The sequence below is a fragment of the Elgaria multicarinata genome, chromosome 9 (assembly GCF_023053635.1).
Source record: "Elgaria multicarinata webbii isolate HBS135686 ecotype San Diego chromosome 9, rElgMul1.1.pri, whole genome shotgun sequence".
Classification (NCBI taxonomy): Eukaryota; Metazoa; Chordata; class Lepidosauria; order Squamata; family Anguidae; genus Elgaria; species Elgaria multicarinata.
Window position 1 is genome coordinate 39641825 of NC_086179.1, and position 20465 is coordinate 39662289.

The following is a 20465-nucleotide window of genomic DNA, read 5'->3' on the forward strand; positions in this document are numbered from 1 at the left end:
CCTCCCTGCAAAATAAATGCTCTCCTCCCTCCCATGTATTTCTGTGGTTGTGTTCTATTGAACATCCTGTTCTTTGTTGGGGGCATGTGTCTAAGAGCGATCTCATTAACAAAAGAGGAGGACAGTGCGATTCCCCACTCAGCTGTGAAGGAGGAGGGAGAGAGGTCCCATTTAACTCTATGGTCTTACTCCTGAGTAGGCATGACTAGGGGTACATTTTCACCTTAAAAGAAATGTAGAAAATGCATTCTCCTTGTCCATAGCTCCCTCCTTTTTAAAGCTAAAGAGATCAAAATTGGCACAGTGATAGCTCTTAAGTAGGGTTTTTAGCATGCCAAGTTTGAATGAGATCAGTTCATCCTTGATTTTTTAGGATTTTTTAAATTTCCCCCCTTAAACCCTTTTTCTGGCAGTCCGCAAGTGCGAAGGATCGATCCTTTGATCATTGTAAGCTGTGCATTTCCAAGTTTATAAAATAGCAATCTGCTGGTTCCCTTACTCAAGAGTAAATCCCATTGATTTCAACTGCATTTACATCAATTCATACTAAAATCCTATGCATGCTTACCTTTGAGTAACCCCCGTTTTAGTAAGTCTGTCTCTGTTCAATGAGGTTTACTCAAAGGTAAGCATGCATGGGATTTTAGTATGAATTGGATGTAAATGCAGTTGAAATCAGTGGGATTTAAACAGCCCTGCAGCCCTCTCCAGTTCATGCTCCAAAGCCTCCAGGCAGGGTGAGGGGAACGGCATAGCCTAGGCAACAGGGAATAACCACGAAAGTACGTAGGAGAGAGACAGAGGGCATGGCTAGATGGGGCGATATCCAGGGGATTGTCCCGGGATTGTCCCTGTGCATCCATCCACATGATGCACAGGGCATCCCAGGAGCAGGGAGGGATGATTCCTCCCTTTCCCTGGAATATTGTCCTACCCATTAATTTTGATTTTTCCGTGGTCTCGGGATGATCCCGAGACCGTGGAATCTATGGCTTGCCATCGTGTTTCCCCCCCCCCCGGCTCCTCACAAGTAACATGTGGAACCAGGCACGGAGTTCCTCAGGAGCTCTGTGCCCATCGAGGGTGGGGTGGGGGGAGTGCAAGGTTGTTGTTCTTTTAAACTCACTGTTGCGTTTGAGCGCTCGTGTGCACCTTTTCCTTTAAAAACACACACACCAAAATGGCAGCCATGATGTCGCGTGTCATGTGTAGACGAGGGAGATGATCTCGCAATCATAAATCGCGGGATCGTCGCCCTCCACCCCCTTGTCTAGCCATGCCCAGAATTTTCCCGAAGCGAGTTCAGTAACAAGAGAAGCTACTTCCTAGGAAAAAGCAGTGCAAGACCAAGAGTGCCCCATGTCAATTACTAGGGAGGGCCAATGAACTGTAGGGGGAGGTACAAAGGAGATCTGAGAGTGCATTGCATTGCAATGGAACAACAGGAGAGGAGAGGTGTAAAGATGAATGAAATGTAAAAGTGCAAAGGTGTAAGTGCTCAGGCTTTCATATGCTATGGAAACAAAGGCGGATAATTCAAGGGCAAACCAGGGCAAACGTGTAGGTGTGATGGAGCGCACACACACACACACACAGAGAATGAGAATGATTTCTGTGTAAAAATAGGGCCTTTTCTTCAGTTTCTTCCTTCATTCCTCAGGCCCCCTTGGGTCAGTGGATGGCAGCTGGGCATTGATTCCCTTCAGTGCTGCAAACGCAAAGCCTGTGGACTAGAGCTGAATATTTATGTGTGTTCCTGTCAGGCTTACAGCCAAAGAACTCTGGGTTTGGGTATCCTATGGATGCTTGCATTTCATGTTCAAAGCTTCCCCGTGCTGGACCGCAAGGTTGGATGTGGGGCCTGATGGAGAGGAGCAGTTGCAGGTGGCAAAAGCGCAATTGCCATTGACTGAACTATCACCATTCTTGTTGATTTCTTTTAAAATGCTGTAGATCAGCCTCCAGATAGGTTGGACTACACTGCCCAGCATCCCCTGGCCAGCAGAACACATCTGGAGTTTGGCAACTTAGGGGAGGCTGCCGTAGCACATTCTTCGATGATTTGGATCCTACAGCCTTAAAGCAGAGCAGTCTCCTCATTCAGGAGTATGCAATGCGTTGGCTCGAGGTGACGATAAACCTATAGGAAGCCTTCCGCTATTGCTGGCTGCTCCTAATGTAGCCACACAGCCGTGGCTGAAAGCACGGGGATCATGGGCTTCTTCTGCACCACTTTATATGGTAATGAAATGGGGTTGGCAGCTCTGCAACACATAATAGTGATTCCAGCCTCCCTCCCCAGCAACTGCGCAGAGTAAAGCACATCTAAGTCCTATTGATTTCAGAATGACTTATGGGCACATAGTAAAATTTGCTTTTATTACGGGTTTTTATTTTGTCCCTTTGGAGGGAGTTCTTGGTTCTGTGTTGTATCTTATTAGGCTTTTCGTGTCCAGCAAGATTTTATATATATGCTGGCCTATATTTCAGTAAATAGATTTTTTCACCCATTTATTAGCAGCACAGAAACACTCACACTGGCACCCCTTGGTGCACATTTCTGAACTTCACTGGGATGAGCAGATTTTATTTATTGTGCCAGCAGAAGGAATTGATATTATCATAGAAAAGGATAACATCCTGGCTGGTAAAGATCAATAAAACATGCAGCTATTGAAGAGAGTTCCAATTTGTGATGTATATGTACACATTGGATGGCTGGTATTTTTTGCAGTAGAAGGTGATGATATATATTTTTCATACAGCTGGCATATCCATGCACCAGGAGTTAATTGTGTGTGCTCTGCCTAGGCCCATAGTTTTATCTATGTGCCACAATATTGAGTCCAGTTTGACTGTTAAGCAAAGTTCACTTTCTGCTTCATTGTGCCTGTTATTAGATTGGCAAAAGGTGCCACTAAGCCATGCAAAATGTCTCTCTGCAGCACCGAGGAGGGAATTTTCCATTTACTTGAAAGGCTTTGGCATAATTTCGCCCTCTTAATGCTGATTTTGGGCCCCTGGCTTGCATCATCGTGTGCTTTCTTTCCACTGCTTCCCTGCATATGGATTTTAAGGAGTTCTAGTAATTGTCAGTGCTAAAGTTTACTGCTAATAAAACCCCAGAAAGCATTGGTTGTGACTGGAGTAAACCACGTAGCATATAAAATCTTATAGCAGTTCAGCCTGAAGAGAGTTTTATGAGTGGTGTATTTACCACGAGCAGCAAGGGGTTTGCAGGATGGCTTCCATCCCATTTTCTGCCCTCTCCTGCAAAAAAAGACCATAAGAAGAGCCTTGCTGGATCCGACCAAAGCCCATCTAGTCCAGCATTCTATTGACACAGTGGCAAACCAAATACCTCTGGTATACCCACAAGCAGGACAGGAGTCGAACCGGATCCTTCCGTTTGTGTGCCCCAAAACTGGTATTCAGAAGCATACTACGTCTGATACTGCAGTATATAGCTATCCTAACTAGTAGCCTTTGATAGCCTTTTCCTGCATGAATTTATCTAATCCCCCTTTAAGGCCATGACTACATCCTTTGATAGTAATTCCATAATCTAACAATGTGCTGTGTGAAATATATCATGATGTGCAGGACTGGCCTTCGGATAAATAGCACCTCGGGTAAAGAGTGCTTTTGATGCCCCCTCAGTGGTCACCTTTGCAGGGCTACCCAGAAAGCTTATGGGGCCTGGTGCAGGTGTGACGTTGGTGCCCCCATAGCTCAGCTTGGAGCCCTCCTCGCGCCCCGGGTGACTGCCCAGCTCGCCCACCCCTAAGACCAGCCATGATGATGTGAAATTCATCATTTTGTCTGTCCTGAATCTCCCTCCATTCTGCTACATTGGATGATCCTGGGGGTTTAATATTATGAGAGAACCCTCCCTATCCACACCATGCATAATTTGATATACCTCTGTCATGCCCCCTGTTATTATCTTTTTTTCTAAGTTAAATCCCTCCAAACGTTGTAACCTTTCCTTATGGAGGAGTTGCTCCAGCCCCTTGATCATTTTGGTTGCCCTTTTCTACACCTTTACAATATCCTTTTTGAGGTGCAGTGACTGGAACTGTAGTGTTCCGTATAAGGTTGCACCATTGATTTGTATGATATTAGCAGTTTTATTTTTGATTTCTTTACCAATGATCCCCACCATGACATTTCCCTTTTTTCATAGCAGCTTCACACTGGGTCAATGCTTTCATCAAACCATCCACCACAAACCCAAGAACCCTTTCCTGGTCAGTCACCACCAGCTCATCACTGTATATGTGAATTTAGGATTTTTCGCCCTACTTTTATATCCCTTCATTGCTAGAGCTGTATATTTCTTCCTACTCTCTGCTCCTTGCTCCTTCACCACCAACTGATTCATAAGATGATTGTTTGCTACATTCATTAGCACTTGTAGCGGGCTCAGAAAGGCAACCATTTTCTCAATTGAGGCCTAAATGAATGGAATCAAACTTCTGTATACATTGTAATTCAGCGATTTCATGCTGGAATCTCCCTTTGAAATTAATTTGGTTGGGGAATGGCAACTTACAGTTAGCAGTAGCGTGCAGTGTCCTGGAGATAAAAATGTCCTCCCATTGGTTTCTGAATGGCACATTTTTAATGTAAGATTCATGTCAATTTCGTCTTTTTGCATAGTGGCCAGCTTGTTTATCTAGTGTTGAATGCAGAAGGCCATTGCTCACAAGGGGTAGCAAATATTTTGGGGCTGAGGGAGGTTGGCCTTGGAAAATAAACAGGTAAATGAGCCCTTGACGTTGTGGTTAATGTTATTAGGGCCAGAGTTGGCATCTGGGTTTCTTTTAGATTAGGTTTCTGGCAGGACAAGGCCTATGAGAGGGAAATGCTGTTCTTCAGGATGGGCTGTGCAACTAGTGGTTTTTGTCACATTTACTTTTCTATGGCTACCAGTCTGGCCTTGTCAGACTCCCCCCCCCCCCTTTCACTGTATGGGTATCATAGTTTAAGAAATACCTGATGTAAATCCTTCAAGTGTGAATCTCTGTCTGACAATCTGGAAGAAGCTGTTGTATCATAAGGCTATTGTATCATAAGGCCTGGCTATAAACAATGGATCTTGTGGTGTGTTCTGGGTAGAAGCCAGAAATGTGCAGGTATGTGTAATAGTCACGTGGTACTTGTATGTCCATCATGTAGTTGCACAGTAGTATCCAGAAAATGAACTTGGTAGATGAGCTGGTTCCATCTCAGATTAGTAATGGGTGAAAGCTATTGAGGTGTTCCAGATAATGAAGGATGTCATCGATGTCTCTCAGATAAAGGAGAGCACTTTAGCATACTGTTGGTATACTGTGGAACCATGTGAGTAGCCATGGCAGTGCCATTGACTTGAAGATACAAGATCTGGGAAGTTGGTATGCAACGGCTCAGTGGACCAAATTGGGACTTGAATTAGAATTCTATTTTGCTCAAAATTCACTCCTGGAGGCAATGAGAGTGGCAGAGGGAAGAAGTCAGGCAGGACCTTTCTTGGCAGGGCTAGTGGAATATGCTCTCCTGCCATATCTGTACATTTCTGCTGGTAGTCCTTTAGGAAAATGTGCAAAACATTCAACTTTTATTGTAAGAAATTGTTTTATAGCAAAGCTATAAAATTCCTATATTATCTTCCTATATTATCTTCCTATATTATCATTTTGATTAATAATATAAAAACACTTGTGATGAATCATACACTTTCTTTTTTTAAAAAAGTCCCCATAAAATGTTGTAAAATTAAGTAGGGAGATATGTCATTTGCCCTCTATTTTTTCCAGCTCCACCTCAATTCCAGGCAATTTTTTCCCCCATAAATGTAAATGATTCATATACGTGGATCTCGCTCCCTTAAGTATCCAGACCATACTTATGACAACTAAACCTTTGGAGAGTCAACATGACCAATAGGCCTTATATGATAATGGTAATGCTAGTTTTGGTTCCAATGTAATTTTTAAGAAATCATGATTAGTATGGTGTTGTTACTTTTGCGCCAGGAGCATTTTTATCTTAAGTATTGATATGTATAGTTTTATGTTTTATTTTTATTCTGGATTTTTGAGTTCAACGTATTTAATAAAATATTTTAAAAAGCAGCATTTTTATCTATTCTTTATCCATAATTACCTTTGGTCGTTAGTGATGAATTGCTAGCAAAATGGCAGTCATGGGGATGAGCAGAGCTGGGCTGCAGAATAGAGTAGGTCCATATATTAAAATATGTTGCATTTCCCCTATGGGACTCTCAGAAGTACAAACTGCCCCATTCAGTCTTGGGGAGAAGGGAAAGTTTTGTCTTCCCTTGTAACAGTGTCTTCAAGTGTAGCACTTTACTTTCCTCCATAGAATTGAATGGCATCCATTCACGTACATGGGAGAAAACGAAAAGGCACATTTTTTGGATAACATTGGAGAACGGCTGGCTACACTTGCTCCCTGACACTGGTCATGACAGTGTTCCAAGCCACGGAGAACCAAGACCACTGATATTGGCATTTTCCCAGCTCTTTGTCTGCATACCCCCATTCTGTGTTAAAATGCTATATTGTTTGCAGATAAACAATACCTAGTCTTTGGCAGTATCAACTGCTGCAGCAAAAAACATCCAAGAAAGCTACTGCTGCATTGCATGGTTCTCATCTATGAACTCATAGAACTTCATTGGACCATGGTCCATAATATTAAAGTGCCATGAAAGCTTTAATCAACTTGCCCACATGGGGATCTGATTCTTTCTCAAAATCATTGAAAAAACTTGAGAATGTTTCTTTCTCTCTTTTCTCCAGTTCCAAAATCCAAATGCTTTCTCGCCACCTTTCCGATTTGGTACAGTTCCCAATGGCAGTACAGAGAGGAACATTCGCAACAATTATGAACTGATGCATGCCTACATGGTGAAGTTCAACCAAAGATCGGTGCAAGATGCGCTGTCCTCACTGAAGACAGGGTGAGATTTGCCTCCTTCCAAGTTTAATGTAATGAATAATGTTGACAATATAAACCTGACTGGGGATTTCTTTTGGGTGTTTGAGAAACCTCTTCCAGAATATTCCTGCTACCAAAATATACTCCATGCACAACTATTTTACCTTCATGCATATTTTTTTGGGTTCTCTTTGATTTGATATATGTAAATACCTTAAAAGTGAATCTTCCTCCTCTTGCTCCAATGCATACTTTGTGAAAAGTTGATCCATTTATCTGGGGGAAACACTGCCTTAAACTACAATGAAATAATCACAACCAGAATTCTGTTCTCCCAATCTTTCAATAACTATGATCTGGTATTCATTCCTCCTGTTTTATATTAAAGTATCAGTCAACTGGGGATCTGAACCAGTATTATATGAATGTAACTCTGGACTTCATGATTGCTGCAGTAAATGCACATGCAGCACTGATGTTTTCCACAGTAATCACAAGTTTATGCCTTATACTCACCCTTAAATACCTATGTATATGGGAAATCATGATTGGGCTATTCTGCAAGGGCCCCACATAACTGCTGCAGCATATGTATGTGGCTCACTTCATGACTCAGATTATTTCATAACTTCCCTGGAGCAACTGGTGTTGGCCTGGAAACTTTCCATATAAGACATCTGATCCATGTGGTGGTAAACTACTTAAGTGCATTGCCAAGGCTGTTCCAGTATACCTGAGGCTGATGGTTCCCATCTCCCCCTCTCCTCTCCAGTGCATTTTATTCTACTAATAGGGAGAGAACTCTTTATACACAATTTGTTCCCTTGAGAACTTAAGTAAAATACTTCATCCATGTTAACTCGTGTGCCTTCATGCCAAGCTTGCAAATAGCTGCTCACCTGGTCACTTGTGGCAAGTAAGCATTTCCAGGTGACCAGATAGGGTAGCCTTCATAATCTGGATGACAATTGGACTCCCCCACCCATCCCATTTTTCTGACTGCTATTAACACAATTAACCAGAATGCATGAGCAAGTAAAAATGTGTGTAAGCTAGTAACTTTTGCCAGCTTTGTGGTAGTATCAGGTTACTGCCATTTATTTCTAAGTTCACCTCTTTTTTGCCACTATATCTTCTTTTTGTTTCATATCAGATTTCTTCCTGTATCATCTCACAATTACAGTTTCATGTTTGGTGTTGGGGCTTTCCAAAGTTCTCTCACTTGTTTGAAAAAGGCACTAGAGCACTCAAGTCTGTGCGACTTGAAAAAAGCCAACCTGCACAATCTGCAGGGCTGGATCTACCCGTGGCAAGGGAGCCTAAAGAGAAAAGGAGTGCAGGATGGGTGGGAGTATCTAAAAAATGAAATTTTAAAGGCACAGTTACAAACAATTCCAACAAGGAGAAAAGATAGAAGACAACAGAGGAAACCAATGTGGCTCCACAAAAAGGTTATTGATGAACTGAAAACAAAAAGGGATACATATAGGAAGTGGAAGGAAGGCCAGGCTACAAAAGAAGAGTACAGACAAGTGGCGCAGAAGTGCCGAAATGGCGTCAGGAAGGCTAAAGCTGTGAATGAGCTGAGATTAGCGAGGGATGCTAAAAGCAATAAAAAGGCTTTCTTCAGATACGTGAGTAGTAAAAGACAGAGGAAAGAAATGGTGGTTCAACTGCTTAATGAGGATGGCAAATTGATAACAGATGACAAAGAAAAGGCTGAAGTGCTCAATTCCTACTTTGCCTCGGTCTTCTCCCAAAAGCGGGTCTATGACCCCCCTGGAAAAAGTGAAGCAGAAGTTGAGGGGGCAGGATTGCAGTTTGAGATTGATAAACAAATGGTCAAAGAACACCTAATTTCCTTGAATGAGTTCAAATCTCCAGGGCCCGATGAACTGCATCCAAGAGTAATGAAGGAGCTAGCGGAAGAACTCTCAGAACCTTTGTCTATTATCTTTGCAAAATCATGGAAGACGGGTGAGGTGCCGGATGACTGGAGGAGGGCTAACGTTGTCCCTATCTTCAAAAAGGGCAAAAAGGAGGAACCTGGGAACTACAGACCAGTCAGTCTGACATCCATCCCTGGGAAAATTCTGGAGCAGATTATAAAGAAGTCAATCTGTAAACACCTTGAAATCAATGCGGTGATTACTAGAAGCCAACATGGATTTGTCAGGAACAAATCCTGTCAGACTAATTTGATCTCATTTTTTGATAGGATAACCTCCCTTGTGGACTGTGGGAATGCTGTGGACGTCATATATCTTGACTTCAGCAAAGCTTTTGACAAAGTACCACATGACATTCTGATTAACAAACTAGCTAAAAGTGGGCTAGATGGAACAACTATTAGGTGGATCCACAGTTGGCTACAGAATCGGACTCAAAGAGTACTTATCAATGGAACCTTCTCAAACTGGGGAGAGGCAACGAGTGGGGTGCCGCAGGGCTCAGTCCTGGGCCCAGTGCTCTTCAACATTTTTATTAATGATTTGGACGAGGAGGTGCAGGGAACGCTGATCAAATTTGCAGATGACACAAAATTGGGTGGGATAGCTAATACCCTGGAAGACAGAAACAAACTTCAAAGTGATCTTGATAGGCTGGAGTGCTGGGCTGAAAACAACAGAATGAAATTTAATAGGGATAAATGCCAAGTTCTACATTTAGGGAATAGAAACCAAATGCACAGTTACAAGATGGGGGACACTTGGCTCAGCAATACTACAAACGAGAAAGATCTTGGAATTGTTGTAGATCACAAGCTGAATATGAGCCAACAGTGCGATATGGCTGCAAGAAAGGCAAATGCTATTTTGGGCTGCATTAATAGAAGTATAGCTTCCAAATCACGTGAGGTACTGGTTCCTCTCTATTCGGCCCTGGTTAGGCCTCATCTAGAGTATTGCGTCCAGTTCTGGGCTCCACAATTCAAGAAGGACGCAGACAAGCTGGAGCGTGTTCAGAAGAGGGCAACCAGGATGATCAGAGGTCTAGAAACAAAGCCCTATGAAGAGAGACTGAAAGAACTGGGCATGTTTAGCCTGGAGAAGAGAAGATTGAGGGGAGACATGATAGCAGTCTTCAAATACTTAAAAGGTTGTCACACAGAGGAGGGCCAGGATCTCTTCTCGATCCTCCCAGAGTGCAGGACACGGAATAACGGGCTCAAGTTAAAGGAAGCCAGATTCCGGCTGGACATCAGGAAAAACTTTCTGACTGTTAGAGCAGTGCGACAATGGAATCAGCTACCTAGGGAGGTTGTGGGCTCTCCCACACTAGAGGCCTTCAAGAGGCAGCTGGACAACCATCTGTCAGGGATGCTTTAGGGTGGATTCCTGCATTGAGCAGGGGGTTGGACTCGATGGCCTTGTAGGCCCCTTCCAACTCTGCTATTCTATGATTCTATGATTCTACACTATTGCTTTAAAGCGCTTTATAACAGTTTTAAAGCACTTTAAAGCAGTTAAAGCGCTTTATAACTGTTATAAAGCGCTTTAAAGCAGTAGTGTAGATCCGGCCCAGGTCAGATAGAAATCGGAACTTATTTGAATCCATTACAATTTCTTGGACATTCTTAATATCAAGCCACTCACAGTAGCAGCAGATTATGAGAAACACAGTTGGTATGAATACACTCTCAGTTTTGGAACTAGAAGTGTTCTCAAGTGAGTTCTCAGAATTCTCCATCCTATTTGTGAGCAAAGAAATTCGGAGAACCATTTCACCAAATTTCTTTGGTGCAGGGGGAGAGACATTCTCCCACAGTTTCTTAGCAATGGTAAAGCTTCTTTCTTGCTTGCAAAGGTTCTGTTCCCGCCCCCACCCCCCGCCCCTGGCTTTTGGCTGCCACTGCAAATGGCAACAGCAGCAACTGTGTTGGGAGCCTCTCCACCATTTTGCATCCTCTAGAATGTCCTGAACCCAGGTTATTCTGGGACAGTGTGTGTGTGTGAGAGAGAGAGGGGGGGGGAGGGGGGAGGGGAGGGGATGGCAGCTGCCACAAAGTAATTGGTGGATAAATTTTGGAGAATCTTCTGGCAAGTGTCCTTTTTCTAAGAGGCTGAGAAAAAGAAAACTCTCAGAAAGTTGTCTTCTGAGAAATTTCAGCTCAGCTCTTTTTGGTACTAGCAATTTCTTTTTGATTCAGTACTGATTGCATCCCTCAGTTTGAGGTTAGTGGGGCAATATAAAGCCGAAGTTACTGCCCTCGTAGAGAGACATAACTTGATCTCCTAACCACTTGTCATTCTTAAAGATGCCCATGGGACTCTTCACAAGAGCAGGGGTCCTGGCCAAATCTAATTTGAGTAATTGCATCTTGCTTAGCACCATCTTTCCAGCTCTTTGGTTTGGAAATGGTCTGCTTTACTGCTTTAATTCACTACGTAGCTATAGAAGGCGTGTTGCTGGCTGGTTGCTGCGCAGTACTCATAGCTTCTGGTTTCCGGTCAACATGAGCAGCAATGGGGTCTTTTTGGCACCGTGGTTTGTTTGTTCTAAATTTAAATTTAAATTGTTTTAAATAGTCACAAAGTGTTTTAAAGTGCGTAGTTTAAACTTATATCTTCAGTTAACATGTGTGCCAGGAGAGCTGTAAATGTTTTGGCTGCTTCAAGGTTTAATTTTCTCAAGTTCCTATCAGCTGTGAGGAGGCACTGCGAGAGCTCTTGGGCGTTCAGACAGTGTTTTGAATTCTTCTCATATGTCCTTGCATACATATACAAGCCGTAGCATCTTATGTGAACTCCTGTGTCATTGCTTTGTTGATTTTGCTGACTTCTACTAGTATTGATGGAGTGGAGGAGGTTGCAGAGTGGCGTTGCCTGATTTTTCTACCATCTGCCTGCGGTGTGTAGTAGAAAAGAGACAGAGAGAACAGCCAGAGTCTCCAGCATTCCCAGTTTCAAAGCAATCCAAAATTGATAGCTTTGTGCTTGATGGCTCTGGTACCTCAGTATTCCCAATTTTTCCTACTAACCATTACTCAACGTTGGCTTCCCCTTTGAGGGAAAATGAGGATTGCCGGGAGAGGGAAAATGAGGGGAGGCAGGCAACTACTGGACTGCAGCCTGGTGATGTGAATATAGCAATTACTGATGCTATGGCAGATCAGTGCTTGTTAATTGGGGACTCTCGGAGCCATAAATGATAAACTAACTCCCATTGTTGGATATACAAAACAACTTGATGAGATTTTTCAACTTCTCAAGGACCTGAGGACCAGAACAAAACAAGAAGTGAACCAAGAAGTAAACCAAGAAGATATGATACTCCCAGCTGTGCAATCTATCTCTGCTCTGGCCCCTCCGACTGCACCCCAACATTTGAATCTCTTGAGCTCTGCAGGCTATAGAGAAACTGTAGAACCAAAGGATCTGGACTAGAAGGGGAATTTAATTCTAGTCCCAGACCAGGTGACCTTTGAAATATCCCGACTATTGAATGGGGTGTTGCCAAGTTGTTGGGGGGGGGGAATAGATAACTCCTCTGTAAACATAACTCTATCACTATTGGCTATATAGATTATTATACGTCATATTGGACTGCCAAGTTCGTGAAACGGGCTCTGAAGAAACGAAAGTCACTGGCTGCCCTAAAAGACTAAACTTGTCAATAAAATATAACATGTTACCCAATACTGTTTTAACTTGCTCATTGTAGCCACTTTATTAACACTTTGTATTTGGTATTTCCTCTGGCTGAGAGGAGTATTTTATTATGTTTCTGTATGCGTATGGCCTAATTGGCTAATAAGCAACAAGTTGTTGTTGTTGTTGTTGAAGAAGAAGAAGAAGAAGAAGAAGAAGAAGAAGAAGAAGAAGGAAGTATTATTCAGTAGCTGCTTGCATATATTAGTAGCAGATATATCTTCAGATTTTTTTAGCCTTGAAGATGCTGTAGACACTGGTGCTACTATTAGTCTCTATCTCACATGGCTTCCTTTGGGTTGGGTTTTTTTCCCTTTGGGTGGGTGGGGTAACCTGAGGTCATACTTGGTTCTACACTTCCTTCAGCAGTATGCGAAGATTGAGGTTTGCACAGGCCCTTCCCTTTACTGTTTTCTCTCTTGGTTCTTGTCACTGTGCAGGAAGCTGGATGCCTTTATTTATGATGCAGCTGTGCTAAACTACATGGCTGGCAGAGATGAAGGCTGCAAGCTGGTGACAATTGGCAGTGGGAAGGTCTTTGCTTCCACGGGTTATGGCATTGCCATCCAGAAGAATTCGGGTTGGAAACGACAAGTGGATCTTGCAATCCTACAACTTTTTGGGGATGGTAAGTGATCCGGATCTCAGAGTGTATCTTCACTGAGCGGAACTAATATTTCCTCCTTACCGCTAATGTTTTTAGAACTAACATAGTAATTCTATCACTTTTCATTATTTGCTCAAAGACTATGGTCCTCCAAGACATAGGCCCTAATCTACACCAAGCAGGATATTGCACTATGAAAACAATATATGGTATGTGTCAATGGGCCCTTGCAGTTGTCAGTGCACTTCAATACTGCTATAAAGCAGCAGTGCGGCTCCTGCCTTTTATATACCACTTTCATAGTGCAATATCTTGCTTGGTGTAGATTAGGCCATAGTGGAAGTTTTGCTTCAAAGTTCATTCATACATTCATAGATTGATATATGATCTTTGGCTGGCAATTATCAAGGCAGCTTACGTCCAGGCGTAGCATTATGGGGGACATCAGACATCTCAAAGAGCATAGAAGGACAAAAGTTATAAGATCTGAGATTACTGGGATTTTCTATTATTATTATTATTATTATTATTATTATTATTATTATTATTATTCCACCTTTTCCCCAGTACTGGGACTCAAGGCTGTTTACAAGATTAAAACATGTACAATTAAAACATATAAATATAAATTACAAAAGTTAAAAAAGAATTAAACCTACAGTAAAATTAAAAACGTGTTAAAAGAACTGTTATTCCAAACAGCAGGGGCCCATGGGAAATCCACAAGTAGGACACGAGTGCTACAGCGCCCTCCCACTTGTGTTCCCTGGCAACTGGTATTTAGAGGGTCTCTGCCTCTGGTACTGGAGATAGCATATTGCCATCATGAACAGTAGCCATTGATACCTCTATTCTTTATGAATTTGTCTACTTCCCTTTAAAGCCATTCAGGTTGGTGGCCATCACTACAGCTTGTGGTAGTGAATCCCATCGTTTAAAACTATGAACTATGTGAAGAAGTTGTCCTGAATCTCCCACCAATCAGCTTCACGGGATGACCCTATCTGCTTTCTAATTGTTGGTCCTATATAAACCAAAAATAATAGCAATAATAATAATAATAATAATAATAATAATAATAAGAAGAAGAAGAAGAAGAAGAAGAAGAAGAAGAAGAAGAAGTTGGTTAGGCTAGGCATTCTGCAGTCGATCACAGGGTTGGAAGCAATAAAAAAGGCACACAGCAGGACTATCCACAAATCAGTCCCCTTGCAGATCTGCAGAGCAAACAGCGCTAGATGACTCAAGTATATTATATATATATATATTATGTTTTAATTCAGTTTTATGTATTTTATCATTTATTGCTGTTCCCCGCCTCGATCAAAATGGAGAGGCGGGAAATAAATAAATAAATAAATAATAATAATAATAATAATAATAATAATAATAATAATAATAATAATTTGTTAATAGGAACCCTCAAATTTGTCTGGCACAAACCTTGGGGTGCCCTATATAAATAGCAAAAGTAAAATAATATATACCTAAATGTCGGTGAACATTTATGCAGTTGGGTGGAGCTACCATCCCAAAATAATGGACATTCTTTAAAAAAAACCTGGACTCATTCTGCCTCAGTTTTGTATATGCTGCATAGTTAACAGAACTATGGAGTAGTATTATATTTGCTCTGGTTTATTATGTGTAATAGAACGCATATGACATTTTTTAATATAATAAACTTGTTCGAATTTTCTGTATGAATGCTTGACTTTACGACAAATGTAAACCCCATAATACTGACTTTGCAGCAATTTTTTTTTGTCATTTGAGTTGCAGCTAGGAAATATATTATACAGCCAGTCTAGTCCAATGGACAGCAGGCTAAGCTGTGACCTCAATCCAAGGCCTGGACTCACTTGTGGTTTTTGGCAAGTCATTACAAGCCTCATTTCATGGAAACTGAGAATAATATCAGCTGATCACAAAGAGTTTTTGAGATCAGGATTAGGTCCACCAGGATGAAGCATTTTTTCACATTAAAGGTGCTTTAAAATAAAAACTCATGAAAGAAAAAAACTCTTACTGTTCCAATACCACCCTGGATTCTCAATGCATACTCACTTTTATTCTTTCCCATTTGTCTTTCCAGGGGAGATGGAGGAGCTAGAAGCTCTCTGGCTCACTGGCATTTGCCACAATGAGAAGAATGAGGTAATGAGCAGCCAGCTAGACATCGATAACATGGCAGGAGTCTTCTATATGTTGGGAGCAGCCATGGCCCTCAGCCTCATCACCTTCATCTGTGAACATCTCTTTTATTGGCAGTTCCGCCACTGCTTCATGGGTGTCTGCTCCGGCAAGCCTGGTGTCGTCTTCTCCATCAGCAGGGTGAGGACTTTCGGCTGAAGGGAAGGAAGAGATCATCACTGACCATTTCCTCCGTCCATGCCAACACAGTACTATTATGTTTTCTGGTTGGCCTAGGCAGCACTCCGTTCCCATCTTTGTTGGGCCACTCATCCCCACAAAGGTGGCGGTGAGGACAATGCCACTGAATTGGGCTGTGTGTGTAAAATGGCCACACTTTGGGGTGGTGATGATGATGGTGGCGGTGGTGGTGTAGCCATCCGTTTACTTCAGGGATGCCTCTTGGAACGAGATTACATCGTCATGTAGAGTCATACACAGAGACATTCCAGCCCACAGTTTTGAAGGTAATGGCACCTGGGCTGCCAATTGCAGCCAAGCCACCCAGCGTTTTCAGAGTGAAGGGGGTAGGGGGAAATGGGGTGGGGTGGGGGCCAACAACAGGAAAGCATCCTTATCCATCTTATCGAAAAGCAGTAATCTCTCCCATCCCAAAATGCAGGAACTTCTCCCTCTGACACCCTGTAGTTTTTACAATATTGATTCTGAAAAAAGCCCAGGCCAATGATTCGCCAGCAAAGTGAAATACTCAAAAGAAACAGTGGTGTGTTTTTTAAAACTTTGGGGTGGAGTTGTATGGATAATCCTGTGACTTTTAGGTAACTTTCTCCCAAGCTTCTGGGTAGATTTTACTGAAGTATAAAAAAGGTGTGTTTCTCCTTAAAGCTTCCCCCACTGCCTCCCATAAATCGTTTCTTTGACTATCCTTTGCCTCAGTTATAAATAAACTTGACTCCTCAAATGCTTTTTCTTTCTCTTTTATCATCACACATATCTAAATTCTAGTCATGTTCTCTCCAGCATATAGTTCATAGTTTAAAAATTTGACATTGACCTTCTTGAGTATTCCCAGTTGTAATGGAACAGTATTGATATGCATTCTCTTATAAATACATAAATAAATAGTTTAACAGCCTACCAGCAAAAACTCTGATGGAATCCAGTTTGTTATTGAATATGTATTTGATTCAGACCCCCTTCCCATACACCAGGGGATCTTAAACATGCAAGATAACACATTTCAGTGGAAAAGTATGAGTGCACAAGTAATACTACATTGCTGAAACTCAACCAGTATTATTACATTCTGTGATATTGCATTAAGGAATTAAATGCTCGTGTGAAAGCTGACATTTCTGCCATACATTCACCCATTTCAGTCTTTCTCAGATCAAAGATGGTTTGGAGGTAGTCATGCAAACCTAAATTATCAAAATGTGGACACTTCCATCCTTAGGTCATTTGTTTAGACTAGGCTTTGGGTTACAAAACTGTAATCCATATCTAGGATGCTCTTAAAATGTCATTGGCTGTGACCAGAAAAACCAATTTCAGATATTGGACAAAGCAAGGCAAAATAGTTCTGGTTGAGAAATATCTGCTTTGTACAGCTTTCCAATTTTATTGAGATTTCTTTATCATGACTGGGGAAGAAGAGTTGGAACCTACACTAAGACTGGAGGCCATGCAGAGGGATAGGAGACTGGGCCAAGTGAACTAATACACTGTACTGCTCAGAGCCCTGGCCTGACAGTCTCTAATTCCTGAGTGAGTAAATATTTTCTCAGGCATGTTCCCAAGACACTAAAGAATACCTGCAAAGGCAAGGGTTTGCCTCATTTAGGGCACTATAGGTAACAAGCAGGACCATGAATCAAGCCCAGTGGTTAACTGGACAGCAGTGCATTGAATCAAGCAGTAACCTAGCTTCAGAATTATCTTCCAGTGCATTGCAGTAGTAATAATCCTTCTGAGCAGTTACCAGCGCCATAGAAGACAATAGCCAAGTCCCTCAAACTCCTAAAGGGCTGTGACTGGTAGATAAAATATAAATGAGAAACAGCATTCCAAGCCACAGCTGCCACATGGTAATGTGTGGTTCAGAAGCACTCCTGAGTTGCACACCTAACGTTTTAGGAAGGTTGACAACAATGCCTTAAGACAAGTAGACCAGCTATGTTGATAAAGAGCTGAACGGATTTCCAGCTTTATGATGAAGGGGAAAATAGAGGAATAAAGCTGTACAGAAAAAAGAGCAAGAAGAGGGATAAAAATATACATGAAAGAATGATTCCGATAATGGCAGGATTGTGTCATTTCTTAATGATACCCAAAACCTGTGGGATCATATGATAGGACTGGACTACCGATCGGTTTGGAGGATTCCTATGTAGCAAAAGTCTCAGTCCTCCGAGCTCTGCAATGCCTTTGCTGGATTTCTCCTCTGTTAACCTCTCTTTGTTGTTTGTTTTCCATCACAGGGTATTTACAGCTGCATTCATGGAGTGGCCATTGAAGACCGCCATTCTTCCATGAACTCCCCCACTGCCACCATGAACAATACCCATTCCAACATTTTGCGCCTGCTCCGAACAGCAAAGAACATGGCAAACCTTTCAGGTGTCAACGGCTCACCACAAAGTGCCCTGGATTTCATCCGCCGCGAATCATCCGTCTACGATATCTCTGAGCACCGCCGCAGCTTCACTCACTCTGACTGCAAGTCTTACAACAACCCCCCTTGTGAGGAGAACCTTTTCAGTGATTACATTAGCGAGGTGGAAAGGACCTTTGGCAATCTACAGCTAAAAGAAAGCAATGTCTATCAAGACCATTATCACCACCACCATCGCCCCCATAGCATAGGTAGTGCCAGCTCCATTGATGGACTGTATGACTGTGATAATCCGCCCTTCTCTGCACAGCCTCGGTCTCTCAGTAAGAAGCCATTGGATATTGGTTTGCCACCAACCAAACACAGCCAGCTAGGTGACCTCTATGGCAAGTTGTCTTTCAAGAATGACCGATACAGTGGAGGAGGGGCTCATGATGATTTGATCCGTTCAGATGTCTCTGACATCTCCACTCACACAGTGACTTATGGCAACATTGAAGGTAATGCGGCAAAGCGGCGAAAACAGCAGTATAAGGATAGTCTAAAGAAACGCCCCGCCTCGGCCAAGTCACGGAGAGAGTTTGATGAGATTGAGTTGGCCTATCGCCGGCGTCCCCGTTCCCCTGACCACAAGCGCTATTTCAGGGACAAGGAAGGGCTAAGGGATTTTTATTTGGACCAGTTCCGGGCTAAGGAGAACTCGCCGCATTGGGAACACGTGGATCTGACAGATATCTACAAAGAGCGTGGAGATGACTTCAAACGTGACACTATAGCGGGAGCAGGGACGTGCACGAATAGAACCCACCACAAACATGGGTCAGGGGAATTTGGAGCAAACAATGAGCACAAGCACAGTGTTGTGAGCGGGGTGCCAGCACCATGGGAGAAAAACCTCACCAACCTTGATTGGGAGGAACGGCCAGGGGCTAATTATTGCCGCAGTTGCCCATCGAAGCTGCATAACTACACCCCGACCGTGGTGGGGCAGAACTCCACCCGCCAGCCGTGCATCCGGTGTGAAGCCTGCAAGAAGGCAGGCAACCTCTATGACATCAGTGAGGACAACTCCCTCCAAGAGCTGGATCAGCCCTCTGCTCCTGTGCCAGTGGCCACCAGCACCTCCACCACCAAGTACCCTCAGAGCCCTTCCAATTCTGCCTCCAAGGTGCAGAAGAAGAACCGCAACAAGCTGCGCCGGCAGCACTCCTACGACACGTTTGTGGATCTGCAAAAGGAAGACGCAGCCCTGGCCCCCCGCAGCGTGAGCCTGAAGGACAAGGGCCGCTTTTTGGAGGGAAGCCCCTACGCCCACATGTTTGAGATGCCAGCAAACGAGTCCACTTTTGCCAACAACAAGTCCTCAGTGCCCGCCACCAGCCACCACCACCACAACAATCCTGGCATTAGTGGTGGTTATATGCTCAGCAAGTCTCTCTACCCTGACCGGGTCACTCAAAACCCTTTTATCCCCACTTTTGGGGATGACCAGTGCTTGCTTCATGGCAGTAAATCCTATTTCTTCAGGCAGCCTGTGGTGGCAGCAGGGCCCAAGGCCAGGCCAGACTTCCGAGCCATTGTGACCACCAACAAGCCGGTGGTCTCGGCCCTTCATGGGGCTGTGCCAGCCCGTTTCCAGAAGGACATCTGTATAGGGAACCAGTCCAACCCCTGTGTGCCTAACAACAAAAACCCCAGGGCTTTCAATGGCTCCAGCAACGGGCATGTTTATGAGAAACTTTCCAGTATTGAATCTGATGTTTGAGTGATGGGGAAAACGCATGGGAGGGGATGGTGCAGGAAATGCAAAGTGTGGGAGGGGCAGGTGGTGGGTTCAGACCTAGTTCCCATTTGCTACTCTTCTGCTACTCTTTTTTTCTTTGTGGAATATTGGAGTTCTGCTTAGGCAGCATTGATGAGAAGTGCCACTTCTTTCTTTCCCCACTCCCCCACCCCTGATGATCTCTTTACATTTCCCCATTCACAATTCCATTCCTGGCCATCACATGTCAGAGCTTAGTAGCTACGATTGTGTTTTCACAGTTGGAAAGGCGGGGCATGGACAAAGGGAGGTCTAACCTATGAGTGGGACCAATGGCCAGAGAGTTTGGGATTGTCTTCGCGCCAAACAGGGATGGTTAGTACAGATGTGAGAAGGTGGCCTAAGGTGGAGAGCAGAAGAGATGGAATGGAGATGAAGAAGATTTAGTTCTTCTTACACGTGTACTTTTAAGCAAAATGGAGGGGATATGGATAGTGTGGGATCAACTTAATACATTGTATGTTGATTACGTGCAAAGATGCATTTAGTTCTTTTATGAAGACTCTGTGGGTTAGAGGCTGAAATATGGAGTTGCATATATGCTCAATGTTCTGAAATCTTGGTATATTTACTGTGAGGAGGGGAGGTTTGACTTGTATGCAGATCTGGCCAGTAGTCCAGTTACAATAACGCAGTGAGGTCCCCTCTGAAAAATGACTTGGACTGCTA

General features: G+C 43.2%; 1 protein-coding gene across 1 annotated transcript in view; it reads left to right on the top strand.

The window, feature by feature from the left end:
• The window catches only part of GRIN2B (glutamate ionotropic receptor NMDA type subunit 2B), a 251713-nt gene extending 231974 nt beyond the window's left edge, over window positions 1–19739 (top strand). Inside the window, exons 9-12 of the mRNA XM_063134659.1 lie at window positions 6810–6970; window positions 13040–13227; window positions 15302–15540; window positions 17841–19739. Coding sequence (XP_062990729.1) covers window positions 6810–6970; window positions 13040–13227; window positions 15302–15540; window positions 17841–19739 — 2487 coding nt within the window. The remainder of the gene's footprint in view (window positions 1–6809; window positions 6971–13039; window positions 13228–15301; window positions 15541–17840) is intronic.
• The last annotated feature ends 726 nt before the right edge of the window (window positions 19740–20465 follow it).